The sequence below is a fragment of the Pan troglodytes genome, chromosome 15 (genome assembly GCF_028858775.2).
Source record: "Pan troglodytes isolate AG18354 chromosome 15, NHGRI_mPanTro3-v2.0_pri, whole genome shotgun sequence".
In the NCBI taxonomy this organism is placed as follows: Eukaryota; Metazoa; Chordata; class Mammalia; order Primates; family Hominidae; genus Pan; species Pan troglodytes.
The window spans coordinates 65,024,296-65,040,507 of record NC_072413.2 but is presented as its reverse complement, the minus strand read 5'-3'; the positions used below and the strand labels follow the sequence as shown (position 1 = coordinate 65,040,507).

General features: G+C 39.8%; 1 protein-coding gene across 25 annotated transcripts in view; it reads right to left on the bottom strand.

Annotated features, from left to right (window-relative positions):
- The window catches only part of GPHN (gephyrin), a 672,536-nt gene that overhangs the window by 118,511 nt on the left and 537,813 nt on the right, over positions 1-16,212 (bottom strand). For all 25 annotated transcript variants that reach the window (XR_010151161.1, XR_010151162.1, XM_063793562.1 and 22 more), the window contains one exon: positions 3,834-3,971. Coding sequence is in view for 23 of the 25 variants with exons in the window: in XM_063793562.1 (XP_063649632.1) it covers positions 3,834-3,971 (138 nt within the window). In the remaining 2 variants the exon portion in view is untranslated. The remainder of the gene's footprint in view (positions 1-3,833; positions 3,972-16,212) is intronic.

Below are 16,212 nucleotides of genomic sequence, written 5' to 3'. Positions count from 1 at the left end.
TCTGAAATTCCTTCATAGAGTTCCCTGGGTCTATGACCTTCACAACAATCACTTTCAGCATTTTCTCTACATGTTAAGTCCTTAGTTTTCTGGGATTATTATTGAACCTTCTTAGACATATAAAAATCATTTTAGAGATGTCACAGCTTCAAATGCATGAATAGATTCAGTTGGTCCTAGATTTTCCTTACAAAACACTGGCTTTCCTCTAAGGGCTTCTGTGATTGCAGGTGTTAGAGTGTTTGCAGAGGCAAAGTATTTGTAATTTCATAGAATGTGAAGGCCTTTTGGTTCCCCCAAATACTTTTTCCTACTCAGTGATTAATGAATGATATTAAATAGTTTAGAGGTACATCTAGCTGAAATCAAAACAAACTATAAAGGTTTGCTCATTAAAACGCAAATACACTTGGTAAAGAAAATATTCTAAAGTGTAGTGAGAATGAACTTCTACCTTTTTTTCTAGGCTTTATTTTACTTATGACAATTCAATTTACAGTGATTCACACTTACAGCACTCTGCTTTTTTTTATGTCCATGTTATTTATTAGGGCATTTAAAATTAATAGTGAACAAATATTTCAGTCAGTTGTCTTACAAAACATATGAAGAAGGTGCTATGGGAACACGAATGAAGAGTGTTTAACTCAGCTAGGGAAAGGGGGAAGCAGACATCAGGAAAGACTTCTTCATAAAGGAGAAGCATCTTAAGCTTGATCTTAAAGAATATGTGGTAGTTAGGCAGTAGTTAATATGTAGAGAAGTAAGATAAAGTTTTTCCAAGCAAAAACTATATAAGCAAAGGGGCCAGGCATGGTGGCTTATGCCTATAATACTAGTACTTTGGGAGGCTAAGGCGAGAGGATCACTTGAGGCCAAGAGTTCAGGGCCAGCCTGGGAAACATAGTGAGACCTAGTCTCTTAAAAAAAAAAGGATATATAAATAAAGCCTTAGAGGTAAGAGAGAATAAGAAGTAAGAATCATCATGTCAGGTTTAGGGAGAAGCAAGGTCTGATGATAAGGAGGTAAGAGAAGAAACAAAAATATTAGAAGAAATCAGATTATAAAGGGCCTTTCATGACATGTTAAGGAGTTTGAATTTTATCTTGAGGTTATGAAAAAACTGCTGAAGAGTTGCGTGTAGGGAGTGTTAATAACAAATTAGCAAATTTGAACAGATTACTTTGGCATCAAATTGGAGAACGGATTGGGAAGATGTTAACTGGGGGGAGGGGAGCCTATAACAGTTGTCCAGGAAGTTAATAATAAAGACCTAAACTGGGCCAGGCGCATTGGCTCACTCCTGTGAGCACTTTGAGAGGTCGAGGTGGGTGGATCACCTGAGACTGGGAGTTCGAGACCAGCCTGACCAACATGGAGAAACCCCATCTCTACTAAAAATACAAAATTAGCTGGGCATAGTGGTGCATGCCTGTAATCCCAGGTACTCAGGAGGCTGAGGCAGGAGAATCACTTGAACCTGGGAAGTGGAGGTTGCCGTGAACCGAGATTGTGCCATTGCACTCCAGACTGGGCAACAAGAGCAAAACTCCATCTCAGAAAAATAAAAAAAAGAAAAAAAACACCTAAACTAAAACAGTAACAGAGGGAATGCAGAACAAGGGACAGTTTTAAGAGGATGTAGAAAAACAAGTATTGTTGACAAAATAAGTTTAGTATTTGTCATGTTATATTTACTGGCAGCAGATACATAATACATTTAGAATATGAGTTTGGAGCTTGGACAAGCTCTGGGCAATGGTACAGACTTACAATTCACTTTATAAATGGTATCTGAAACTACTAGCCTGCATGAGGCCATCTGAAGTCAATGGACAAGATGTGAAAAGAGCCAAAGAAAAAAAACTGTAAAGAAAGCTTTTCAAGGAATTGACAAAGGAAGGCAAGCCTGTAAAGGAGCCAATTAAAGGAGACAAGTACCACATTAATTTACCCATCTCTTCTACACTAGCCTATGAAATCCATGGGGCAGGAGTTTTATTTTTATTCATCTTTGCAAATACAGGACTTAACATAGTATCTGACATTTACTTGATGTTTATTAAATATTTGTTGAACAAAGTAAATTATGTTTCTACGTATGATGGTTTCTAAACACCTAATCAAAGTGCCTAGGGGGTCTAATTACAATACCCATTTGCACAAAAAATTGAGTTTGATCCAATTCAAAGGTTTAATGCGAACCTCATTATTATTTTTCATCATCATAGGTGGAAACACTTGACAAAAAGTTATCCATCTATGAAGAGTCTGCTCAAGTACAAGTGACAACTGATTTGATGAATAAATGAATGGGAAACAAGCACATGAAGGGAAAAGAGAATACATATGACAGCATTTTTCTCTGGAGGAAAAATGAAATGGCAATTTCCAACTCTTTTTTTTTTTTTTTTTTTTAATTAGAATGTCTCTTTAAATGTGACCTGGAATACATGGTGAGATTTTTCTAAGGACTGATGTTAAGGGAAACTCCTCTGAAATTATAAAAAAAAAAAAACCAGGGATGGTTTATTTATTTTTATAACAGGTAAAGTATTATTAATTTTTTTATAACTTAAGTTTACATTCATATTTTCTGAAAATGTCTTGGTTTCTACTGATACCAATAAATATCTCAACATTCTACCTTTAATAATAAACAAAACTATTCCATTAAAATTGTTCTGAAATCACATAGTTAATTCCTGACTAATCCCCTACTCTAGTGAGTTTTCTAATCTTTCCTTTATTGAGGAGTAAAAGAAAAACAAACGGTTTAAGCCTAATGATATGCATATCTAAAAGAATGTGAACCAAAGACGTAGGATAAGGGCAAACTGTATAATAACAATCCTTGTCTAAGTGGGGACACAGACAAAAGAGCTAAAATCTGGCACCAGTAAGTTAGCTGCCATTATTTTTTATAATTTAATGGTTGAAGAAGAGCACAATTATGTAGTAAAAGGAAGAATGTAAATCTTGAGACCTTAATCCTATTCCTTTTCTGCTATTCTGAGTTTGAGTTTCCTTGACAAAAAAATTAGGGTGTTTGTGCTCTCTACTGTTCATTGTAGTTTGAATATTTTATGATTCTATAAAGTTTTTTATTTATAAAATTAATTCTGTTGTGTTGTTTCTTTCTGCATAACAAATTAAGAAACTATATTTTATTCAAATTGCACTAAATACAACTTCTCTTTTTGGTGTTGGGGAGAAACCACAAGCTTTATTGGCTGGAAGTTCTCCTCAGGAGCCTGGTCTTCTGGAACTGGATGCCTAAATACAACTCCTATGCTGAATTTTTAGAAATGGAAGTTGTTAATTAAAAACAAAATACTGGGGAATGCTACCTTTCCGTTGTCTTAGTATCCATGGATAAATTAATATTTTTTTTACATTTTTACATTTAAATACAGGTTTTCCAAACAGAAAAAGATGATTACAAGACATATTAGTTGTCTCCCATTTCTGACAGAAAGGACATCATACAGACTCAGAGTTAACTACTATCCTCACTCAGTGCTGAGAGCCCTTTCTTTAGTTTGCAGTATTGGTATTTTCATGGACAGCAGAAACACAGCTGATTTTCTTCCTTTTTTTTTTTTTCTTTTTTTAATGAAAAGGCAGTTTCATGGATTTTACTCTGTATACTGTTAAGGCTGAACCCTTAGCCTTTTTCTTATTGAGTAGAAATAAGAAAAAAAAAAATGATGATAACTGTAATAATGGTTAATAATCTTTCTTTTTCAGGAAAACTGTGCATTAATGTTACATGAATCTTATTTGGAAAAAAATGAAGAAAAGAAAGGACAATGGTCAAATATAATAGTACCTCGGTAATTGATGATTTCTGTCCCAAGCACCGGAGTCATCTCCAGGACTGTGATAAAGGCTTTGTCCATAGATGTCAGAGGAAAAGGAGACATGCGATGTCTTCTAGCCACCTTGGTGATATCGACAGCACTGTGACCTAAACAGTAAGATAATTAACTAAGAATATGATGCTGTAACACTGATTAAAAAGTGGCAATGACTTATAATATCACAACTCCCAATTTCAAATGTCCCCAGATGAAGATTAGCAGGTAAGAAACTGTTTCTCCTGCCTCCAAAATATAGCCTGCTCTGGTGGAACATTAAATTAAGTTAGCAATGTTACATCATGTGTCAAAACCCAGTGGCTGCTCCAGACATGTTCAATGAACTGACTTAAAGGCACTACCCCAAAGGGTTTTCATTCTAAGACTAATGACATTGTCATAGGCACCTAAGAAAAATATATACAAAGTTGCTTATACTATTAATATGTGATTTCTTCTCATGGTCAATCAAAATCGCAAAATTTTCAAAGTTTGAAAAACCTTAGAGATTATTTAGTGCTACACAGAATTTTCTATTCAAATTGTGGGTGAACACTTAAAAAAGGATTGAAATATAAACTTATTTATAACTCATTTTCATTGAGGTCTTGACCTACTCATTCAAATATAAAAAAATCATTCACAACCAGTGTAACTAGGCAGAATGATATTGCTGCTTCTGCTTCTTATTCAGCTTTATAGGTCTCAGATCAGATAGTTTTTTTTTGTGATAGGCTGCACTTTATGGTGCAAACTGGATATAATCTTACAAAAGTTTCTTTTAAAAATATGTTTAGTTTCTGAGAAGAAAATTCTACTTTTTAGTTACATAGGTTTTATCTGTTGAATATGCTTTGTAATAGGCATTTTCTTATTAAACAGCAAGTTTGATGATCAGTGATACACATACCCATTCAACAAATATTTACTGACTGCATTTTATGAACCAGGAACAGTTAGGGACTCGGGATACTGACAGTAAAATATACCCTACCATGAAGAATATAACAGTCCAGCAGAAAGGTAAGAAAATCAAAGAAAGAGAAAGAGAACAAGAAAGAGAAAGAGGAAGGAAGGAAGGAAGCAAGAAAAGAAGGAAGAAAGAAAAAGAGGGTAGTAAACCACCTGATGGTTCTGTTAAGTTTTATTTTTTTATTTTACTTATTTTATTTACTGTTCCAGGATACATGTGCAGGATGTGCAGGTTTGTTACATAGGTAAACTTGTGCCATGGTGGTTTGCTGCACGGATCAATCCACTACCTAGGTATTAGGCCCAGCTATTCTTTCTGATGCTCTCCTTTCCTGCAACCCTCTGACAGGACCCAGTGTGTGCTGTTGCCCCCCCCATGTGCCCATGTGTTCTTGTTGTTCAACTCCCACTTTAAGTGAGAACATGCAGTGTTTGGTTTTCTGTTCCTGTGTTAGTTTACTGAGGATAATGGCTTCCAGCTCCCTCCCTGTCCCTGCAAAGGACATGATCTCATTCCTTTTTACGGCTGCATAGCATTCCATGGTGTATAGGTGAGAGGTGACAACATGCTAGCAGCCCCCACTCGCTCTTGGCACCTCCTTGGCCTCGCGTCCACTCTGGCTGCACTTAAGCCCTTCAGCCTGCCGCTGCACTGTGGGAGCCCCTCTCTGGGCTGGCCGAGGCCAGAGCCGGCTCCCTCTGCTTGCAGGGAGGTGTGGAGGGAGAGGTGTGGGTGGGAACTGGGGCTGTGGGTGGCACTCGCGGGCCAGCACGAGTTCTGGGTGGGCGTGGGCACGGCGGGCCCTGCAGTGAGGGGCTTAGCCCCCAGGCCAGCAGCTGCGGAGGGTGTGCTGGGTCCCCCAGCATTGCCAACCCACGAGCGCCCGCTCGAATTCTCGCTGGGCCTCAGCCGCCTCCTTGCGGGGCAGGGCTCAGGACCTGCAGCCCGCCATGCCTGAGTGACCCCCCCCACCCCCACTGTGGGCTCCTGCCATGACAGGTGCCACCCCCTGGTCCACAGCGCCCAGTCCCATGGACTGCCCAAGGGCTGAGGAGTGTGGGCACGTGGCGTGGGTCTGGTGGGCAGCTCCACCCACGGCCCTGGCGCGTGATCCACTAGGTGAAGCCAGCTGGGCTCCTGAGTCTGGTGGGGACTTGGAGAACTTTTATGTCTAGCTGGAGGATTGTATATGCACCAATCAGCACTCTGTGTCTAGCTAATCTGGTGGGGACTTAGAGAACTTTTATGTCTAGCTAGCGGATTGTACATCCACCAATCAGCACTCTGTGTCTAGCTAAAGGATTATAAACACACCAATCAGCACTCTGTGTCTAGCTCAAGGTTTATAAATGCACCAATCAGTGCTCTGCGTCTTGCTCAAGGTTTGTAAATGCACCAATCAGTGCTCTGTGTCTAGCTAATCTAGTGGGGACTTGGAGAACTTTTGTGTCTAGCTAAAGGATTGTAAATGCACCAATCAGCACTCTGTGTCTAGCTCAAGGTTTGTAAACGCACCAATCAGCAACCTGTGAAAACGGACCAATCAGCTCTCTGTAAAATGGGCCAATTGGGAGGATGTGGGTGAGGTCAGATAAGGGAATAAAAGCAGGCTGCCCAAGCCAGCAGCAGCAACCTGCTGGGGTCCCCCTCCATGCTGTGGAAGCTTTGTTCTTTCACTCTTCACAATAAATCTTGCTGCTGCTCACTCTTTGGGTCCGTGCTGCCTTTAAGAGCTGTAACACTCACGGTGAAGGTCTGCAGCTTCACTCCTGAAGCCAGCAAGACCACGAACCCACTGGAAGGAACGAACAACTCCAGCCGTGCCACCTTTAAGAGCTGTGACACTCACTGTGAAGGTCTGCAGCTTCACTCCTGAAGTCAGTGAGATCACGAACCCACCAGAAGGAAGAAATTCTGGACACATCTGAACATCTGAAGGAACAAACTCTGGACACACCATCTTTAAGAACTGTAACACTTGCCGCGAGGGTCCGCGGCTTCATTCTGGAAGTCAGCGAGACCAAGAACTCACCAATTCTGGACACATAGGTACCACATTTTCTTTATCCAGTCTATCATTGATAGGCATTTGGGTTGATTCCACGTCTTTGCTATTGTGAATAAATGCTGCAATGAGCATACGCATGCATGTATCTTTACAAAGGAATGATTTATATTCCTTTGGGTATATACCCAGTAATGGGATTGCTGGATCAAATGGTATATCTAGTTCTAGGTCTTTGAGGAATCACCACACTGTCTTCCACAATGGTTGAACTACCAACAGTGTAAAAGAGTTCCCATTTCTCCACAGCCTTGCCAGCATCTGTTGTTTCTTGACTTTTTAATAATTGCCATTCTGACTGGCCTGAGATGGTATCTCATTGTGTTTTTGATTTGCATTTCTCTAATGATCAGTGATGTTGAGCTTTTTTCCATGTTTGTTGGCTGCATGTATATCTTCTTTTGAGAAGTGTCTGTACATATCCTTTGCCCACTTTTAAATGGGGTTATTTTTTTCTTGTAGATTCTGGATATTAGACCTTTGTCTGAGGGATAGATTGCAATAATTTTCTCCCATTCTGTAGTTTGTCTCTTCACTCTGATGACAGTTTCTTTTGCTGTGCAGAAGCTCTTTAATTAGATCCCATTTGTCAATTTTTGCTTTTGTTGCAATTGCTTTTGACGTTTTTGTCACAAAATCTTTGTCTGTATCTATGTCCTGAATGGTATTGCCTAGATTTTCTTCTAGGATTTTTACAGTTTTGGGTTTTACATTTAAATCTTTAATCCATCTTGACTTAACTTTTGTATAAGGTATAAGGAAAGGGTCCGGTTTCAATTTTCTGCATATGGCTAGCCAGTTCTCCCAGCACCATTTATTAAATAGCAAATCCTTTCCCCATTGCTTTTGTCAGGTTTGTTGAAGATCACATGGCTGTAGATGTGCAGTCTTAGTTTTGAGTTCTATATTCTGTTCCACTGGTCTATGTGTCTGTTTTTGTACTACTACCATCTATTTTGGTTACTATAGCCTTGTAGTTGAGTTTGAAGTCAGATATGTGATGCCTTCAGCTTTGTTCTTTTTGCTTAGGATTGTCTTCATTATATAGGCTTTTTTGGTTCCATATGAACTTTAAAGTAGTTTTTTCTAATTCTGTGAAAAATGTCAAGGGTAGTTTAATGGGAATAGCATTGAATCTATAAATTACTCTGGGCAGTATGGCCATTTTCATGATATTGATTCTTCCCATCCATGAGCGTGGAATGTTTTTCCATTTGTTTGTGTGCTCTCTGATTTCCTTGAGCAGCAGTTTGTAGTTCTCCTTGAAGAGGTCCTTCACTTCCCTTGTTAGCTGTATTCCTAGGTATTTTTTCTCTTTTTAGCAACTGTGAAAGGGAATTCATTCATGATTTGGCTTTCTGCTTGTCTACTGCTGGTGTATAGGAATGCTTGTGATTTTTGCACATTGATTTTGTACTTTGCTGAAGGTGCTTATCAGCTTAAGAAGCTTTGGGGCTGAGATGATGGGGTTTTCAGATATAGGAGTATGTCATCTGCAAACAGATGGCTTGACTTCCTCTCTTCCTATCTGAATACGCTTTATTTCTTTCTCTTGCCTGATTGCCCTGGCCAGAATTTCCAATTCTGTGTTGAATAGGAGTGGTGAGAGAAGGCATCCTTGTCTTGTGCTGATTTTCAAGGGGAATGCTTTGAGCTTTTTCCCATTCAGTATGATATTGGCTGTGGGTTTGTCATAAATTGCTCTTATATTTTGAGGTATGTTCCAACAATACCTAGTTTATTGAAAGTTTTTAACATGAAGGGAAGTTGAATTTTATCAAAGGCCTTTTCTGTGTCTATTGAGATAATCATGCGGTTTTTGTGTTTAGTTCTGTTTATGTGATAAATCTCGTTTATTGATTTGCATATGTTGAACCAGCCTTGTATCTTGGGGATGAAGCTGTCTTGATCATGTGGATAAGCTTTTTGATGTGCTGCTGGATTCGGTTTGTCAGTATTTTACTGAGAATTTTTGCATCAATGATCATCAGGGATATTGGCCTGAAGTTTTCTTTTTTTGTTGTATCTCTGCCAGGTTTTGATACCAGGATGATGCTGGCCTCATAAAATGAGTCAGAGAGGAGTCCCTCCTTTTCAGTTGTTTAGAATAGTTTCAGAAGAAATGGTACCAGCTCCTCTTTGTACCTCTCGTAGAATTCGGCTGTGAATCCATCTGGTCCTGGGCTTTTTTTGGTTGGTAGGCTATTAATTACTGCCTCAATTTCAGAACTTGTTATTGTCTATTCAGAGATTCAACTTCTTCCTGGTTCTGTCTTGCGAGGGTGTGTGTGTCCAGGAATTTATCCATTTCTTCTAGATTTTCTAGTTTATTTGCATAGAGGTGTTTATAGTATTCTCTGATGGTTGTTCATATTTCTGTGGGGTCAGTGGTGATATCCCCTTTATCATTTTTTATTGTGTCTATTTGATTCTTCTCTCTTTCCTTATTAGTCTAGCTAGTAGTCTATTTTATTAATATTTTTTCCAAAAAAAAAAAAAAACAGCTCCTAGATTCATTGATTTTTTTAAGGTTTTTCGTGTCTCTATCTCCTTCAGTTCTGCTCTGATCTTGGTTATTTCTTGTCTTCTGCTAGCTTTGGCCTTTTTTTCTTTTTTGCTCTTGGTTCTCTAGTTCTTTTAATTTTGATATTAGGACGTCAATTTGAGATCTTTTAACTTTCTGATGTGGGCATTTAGTGCTATAACTTGCCCTCTTAACGCTGCTTTGGCTGCGTCCCAGAGGTTCTGGCATGATGTCTCTTTATTCTCATTGGTTTCAAAGAACTTCTTGATTTCTGCCTTGATTTCGTTATTTATCCAGGAGTCATTCAGGGGCAGGTTGCTTAATTTCCATGTAGTTGTGTGGTTTTGAGTGAGTTTCTTAACCTTGAGTTCTAATTTTATTGCACTGTGGTCTGAGAGATTGTTTCTTCTGATTTCAGTTGTTTGGCATTTGTTAGGAGTATTTTACTTCCAATTATGCAATCTTTTTAGGAGTAAGTGCCATATGGCACAAAGAAGAATATATATTCTGTTGTTTTTGGGTGGAGAGTTCTGTAGGTATCTGTCAGGTCCACTTGATCCAGAGTTGAGTTTGGGTCCTGAATATCTTTGTTAATTTTCTGTCTCAGTGATCTAATATTGACAGTGCAGTATTAAAGCCTCCCACTATTATTGTGTGGGAGTCTAAGTCTCTTTGTAGGTCTCTAAGAACTTGTTTTATGAATCTACGTCCTCCTGTATATTTAGGATAGTTAGCACTTCTTGTTGAATTGAGCCCTTTACCGTTATGTAATGCCCTTGTCTTTTTTGATCTTTTTTTTTTTTTGGTTTAATGTCTGTTTTGTAAGACTTTAACACTAGGATTGCAACGCCTGGTTTTCTCTGCTATTTGCTTGGTAAAATTTCCTCCATCTCTTTATTTTGAGCCTATGTGTGTCTTTGCACATGAGATGGGTCTCTTTAATACAGCACATTGATGGGTCTTGACTCTTTATCCAGCTTGCCATTCTGTGTCTTTCAACTGGAGGCATTTAGCTCATTTACATTTAAGGTTAATATATGTGTGAATTTGATCCTGTCATCATGAGGCTAGCTGGTTATTTTGCAGACTTGTTGATGTAGTTGCTTCGAAGCGTCATTGGTCTGTGTACTTTAGTGTGTGTTTGTAGTGGCAGGTATTGGTTTTTTCTTTCCATATTTAGTGCTTCTCTCAGGAGCTCCTGCAAGGCAGGCCTGGTGGTGACAAATTCCCTCAGTATTTGCTTTTCTGAAAAGGATTTTATTTTTCCTTCACTTTACGAAGTTTAGTTTGGCTGGTTATGAAATTCTGGGTTGGAAATTCTTTCTTTTAAGGATACTGAATATTGGCCCCCAATCTCTTCTGGCTTGTAGGGTTTCTGCTGAGAGGTCCACTGTTAGTCTGATGGGCTTCCCTTTATAGGTAACCTGGCCTTTTTCTCTGGCTTCCCTTAATACTTTCCCTTCATTTTTACTTTGGAGAATCTGATGATTATGTGTCTTGGGGATGACCTTTCTTCTCATGGAGTATCTTACTGTGGTTCTCTGGATTTCCTGAATTTGAATGTTGGCCTATCTTGCTAGGTTGGGGAAGTTCTGGATGATATCCTGATGTACGTTTTCCAACTTGGTTCCATTCTCCCATCTCTTTCAGGTACCCCAATCAGTTGTAGGTTTGGTCTTTTTACATAATCCCATAGTTCTCAGAAGTTTTGTTCATTCCTTTTCATTCTTTTTTCTCTAATCTTGTCTGCCTGTCTTATTTCAGCAAGATAGTCTTCAAGCTCCGAAATTCCTTCCTTCCCTTGGTCTATCCAGCTATTGATACTTGTGGTTGTATTATGAAGTTCTTGTGTTGTGTTTTTCAGCTCCATCAGGTTATTTATTTTCCTCTCTAAACTGGCAGACTGGAGCTGCAGTGATGGCAGCCGTCTCTCCCCGCAGGAGCTCAGTTGTCTTGGCAGCAGGCAGTTGCAGTGATGGCAGCCACTCCTCCCACTGGGAGCTCAGTCATCTTTGGCAGCAGGAAGCTGCAGTGATGGCAGCCGCCCCTTCCCCTAGGAACTTGGTTGTCTTAGGCAGTCTCCCCCTGAGCGGCTGCCAAGAATCTGCACAGTTCTGTGCTTGGGAACCAAGGCCTGGGTGGTGTGGACTTATGAGGGGAATCTCCTGATCTGTGGGTTGCACAGATCCATGGAAAAAGCACGGTTCCCCAGGCAGGGTAGCACAATCACTCACTACCTCCCTTGGCTGGGAGTGGGAGTTCCCCTTCCCCTGTGTGGATCCTGGGTTGGCTGTCACTCCACTCTACTTTTCCTCACTTACCATGGGTTGCACCAACTGCCTGGTCAGTCCTAGTGAGAGAACCTGGATACCTCAGTTGCTGGCATAGGATTTACTCGCTGTTTTCATTCTTCTACGTGGGAGCCTCCAACCGTAGCTGTTTTTAGTTGGTCATCTTGGCCCCTCCTTGTTTTCTTTTTTTTCTTGTTGTTTGGAAATTGCAGTATGGTTATCTACTGGCAGGAATAATCTCTTCCATCACTAAAGTAATGTTATACCTTGTTTATATTTGTCTTCTGGTATCTATCACTCTCCATCTTATGCTATAGATATTTAAATATTTGCCTTACCTCTGCTAGTAGATGGTAAACTCATTGAAGACAGAGCCTATGTCTTATTAATCTTTGTATTCTCTGTCACTTTTAGAATAGTGCCTTCCTTACACTTATAGTAGATACTCAGTAAATACTTGGGGTATTTAATGAATGGCAAATCTTTCAAACAAAGTCCAAAATTGGGAAGCAAAAAGTAAAGCAGTGTTTTCTGCTGTCGTTTTACTTCTCTAAGCCACTGAATATTTATAAAGTCTTTGTCATAAAGTGATTACCTCACCGGAAAAATAATTTGTACTTTTTTATAGACCTATAGTATAAACATTTTATTTAAAATTTATTTTTAATTGGCAAAAATTTTATATATGCATGGTGTATACCATGATGTTTTGAGATATGCATACATTGTGGAATAACTTAATTGAAGAAATTAACATACTGTGGTGCTATTGGATTGATACCGGTCCTTGGTTAAACTATTTGCATGTTAACACAAGGACCTTTGGATATATAACAAATTAACTAAAAGCAGTGTCTCAAAGGAGGAGTATTGTAATTCTCTGGCACATCAGCAGGTAGGGTTGTGTGTGCATGCATGTGTGTGCGTGCGTGCGTGTGTTTTCAATATCAATTAAGCACCTTTTTATGTGCCACAAGGCTTCTTCCCACTCAAGACTCACCCCAAATTATACAGTAATTAGCTACTTCGCCAATAAAAAAACCTACTTCAGCCGGGTGTGGTGGCTCACGCCTGTAATCCCAGCACTTTGGGAGGCTGAGGTGGGCGGATCACGAGGTCAAATGATCAAGACCATCCTGGCCAACATGGTGAAACCCCGTCTCTACTAAAAATACAAAAATTAGCTGGTTGTGGTGGCGCACGCCTGTAGTCCCAGCTACTCGGGAGGCTGAGGCAGAAGAATTGCTTGAACCCAGGAGGCGGAGGTTGCAGTGAGCTGAGATCACGCCCCTGCACTCCAGCCTGGCAACAGAGCGAGACTCTGTCTCAAAAAAAAAAAAAAAAAAAGTTGTCACAGACTTCTCTTATTTTGTAAATTACAAACCCAAAGCACTTCTTACTGTCTTGGGCCATTAGAAAACATCCTGGCTAAGACGGTGAAACCCCGTCTCTACTAAAAATACAAAAAAATTAGCTGGGTGTGGTGGCGGGCGCCTGTAGTCCCAGCTACTCCGGAGGCTGAGGCAGGAGAAAGGCGTGAACCTGGGAGGCGGAGCTTGCAGTGAGCCGAGATGGTGCCACTGCACTCCAGCCTGGGCGACACGGTGAGACTCTCTCTCAAAACAACAACAACAACAATAACAACAACAACAACAACAAACTTAATCAGCAGGAAAAAGGACCAAAAAATGTTGATTGTTTCTCTTGTTGATTGTGACTGTAGAACAGAAGTTTGTTAGAAGAGAAAAAAAATTGAGAAAAAAGTATGCACTTTTTCCTCTTGAAGGCCCCAGTGAGTTATCACCTAGCAGCCGGTAGCCCATAAAACCCCTTTAGGCAGAAACAGGAAAGGAAGGAATGAAACATTTTAAAAAAGGTAAGGTTATAATGAAAAATAAGTTTTATTTTTGGATAGAAAAAATAGTTTCCTATGAAGCAAAACTATTTCATGGCCACAGATATATTCTGATAGCTACCTTACAAATGATTACTAATGGTCACAAAGAGAATCTGCGAGGGCATTAGCTTTATTAAACTCATATGTATTATAAAACATGTGAAAATACATGTCCCACTGAGAAGATCATAGCATTCAAGGGAATACTCACTTTAATTTACAATAGTAAAATTACCTGGTGATATCACTGTTACTGTTAATTTGCAGGTAGACTAGCTTGTTTGGTAAAAATAAACTACAAGGTTCTTTAGGATATAGGATTTTTTTTTTTTTTTTTTTTTTTTTTTTTTTTTGAGATGGAGTCTTGCTCTGTCGCCCAGGCTGGAGTGCAGTGGCGCGATCTCGGCTCACTGCAAGCTCCGCCTCCCGGGTTCACGCCATTCTCCTGCCTCAGCCTCCCGAGTAGCTGGGACTACAGGCGCCCGCTACCACGCCCGGCTAATTTTTTGTATTTTTAGTAGAGACGGGGTTTCACCGTGTTAGCCAGGATGGTCTCGATCTCCTGACCTCGTGATCCGCCCACCTCGGCCTCCCAAAGTGCTGGGATTACAGGCGTGAGCCACCGCGCCCGGCCCAGGATATAGGATTTTTATTTGAGAGTTGGGGCAGAGGTAGGGGAGGGAGTCTAGACATCTTCCCCACTATAGCTGTCTGAACTGAGCTAAGGAGCTAAGAGTGACAGACTGAATTATTATAACATCTAAACTGACAGCATTCCCCTGCAGTGGGTTTACTTTTCTTAAGTAGATGTGTAGGATTAAAGCTATTCTAAAGTGGGCACAAATTGATGCTACAGGTTTCTCTAATGAGCCTACAGTTCCATAAGTACAACTTAACTTGTCTCTTATATTTTCCAGTTTAGTCCAGAGATGAGGTTGACTATATTTTAGTTCAGAATTTTTGCAGAGGAAGTAATAAAAATGTTAGTGAGATTTCCTATCCTCCATGGTGCAGTTATAATCACTGAAAAGACTATGTAAGAACTCAGTGCAAAATGAATAGGGGTTCACTCAGGATTGTCATCATCAAAGACATGGTTAAATACTAATGACACTATCTATGATGTAGAAAGCCTCCAAAGGGTCACAGAAAGTACAAATGGATTCCTTTCTACTGAGCAGAGTAACAATATGGATCTTTGTTATCTATCAGTAACCTTTTTTTGTGGTGTGGTCATCTTGAAATGGAGCTATTTATACCAATGAAATTATTTTTCTCAGTTAAAATGCATCCTCTTAAACCAGTCAGTTCTTAATATACAATGTTTCATCTTGGTTTTGAGACAGGGTCTGGCTTTGTTGCTCAGGCTGGAGTGCAGTTGCGTGATCACGGTTCACTGCAACTTTGACCTGCTGGCTCAAATGATCCTCTTGTCTCACCCCATCGAGTAGCTGGGACCACAGGTGCACACCACCATACCTGGCTAATTTTCTGATGTTTTGCACAGATGGGGTCTCCCTATGTTGCTTAGACTGGTTTCAAACCCCTGGCCTCCCAAAGTGTTAGGATTACAGGTGTGAGCCACCATGACCTGCCTTCCCTGAAAATCCATTTTTAAAATGAAAAGGAAATGGGTCGGGTGCAATGGCTCATGTCTGTAATCCTAACACTTCGGGAGGCTGACACAGGTGGACTGCCTGAACTCAGGAGTTTGAGACCACTCTGGGTAACATGGTGAAATACTGTTAAAATACAATACTGTTAAAATACAAAAAATTAGTCATGCATGGTGTCAGGAGCCTGTAGTCCCAGCTACTCGGAAGGCTGAGGCACGAGAATTCCTTGAATCCGGGAGGCAGAGGTTGCAGTGAGCCGAGATTGCACCACTGCACTCCAGCCTGGGCAACAGAGTGAGACTCTGTCTCAAAAAAAAAAACAAAAAACAAACACACACACACACACACACACACACACACACACACACACACACAAAATAAATGAAGAAAAGATGCCTTTGATCATAGGAGAGAACATAGCAGAAACAAGATGTTCTGATGTTCATGCAGGTCCTTCTTGATTAAATTCAGAACCTCAAGAAACTTCATTTTTCAAAACAAGCAGTAGAAAGGCTCCCTAAACTACATAAAGTGTAAATCATTATTCATTTTTTGGATATACTGCAAATATCAGGAGACTTGTTCTGTTCCTATTAATATTACTGCCTCTATTCCACATGGTATTTGCAGCTTCAATTCCTTGTATTTCTATTTCCTGGATCTTTCTGAAGAGCAAACCGCCTAAGATAAGGAATAGCTTTCCTAGGAAACTTAAAGAGCAAAGATAGGTAATAGTAATATGGTCAGCTTAAATAGTTAGGGTCCTTGGTAATTTAAAGAATGTGTGTTCAGATATACAAAGCATTTAGACTTTCATATAACTCTCTCCAATTAGGAGAAAGTGGTTCCAAAGCTCTAGGGAAACACTGGCAATGGTACAGTTTGTAGGCTCAGGACTACAGGGCACTTTGTACATCTGAAAATAATTTTCATATTGTCTTCAATCTAATAGTTTTACAACTTTTCTACTTGCTTATTCAAGACA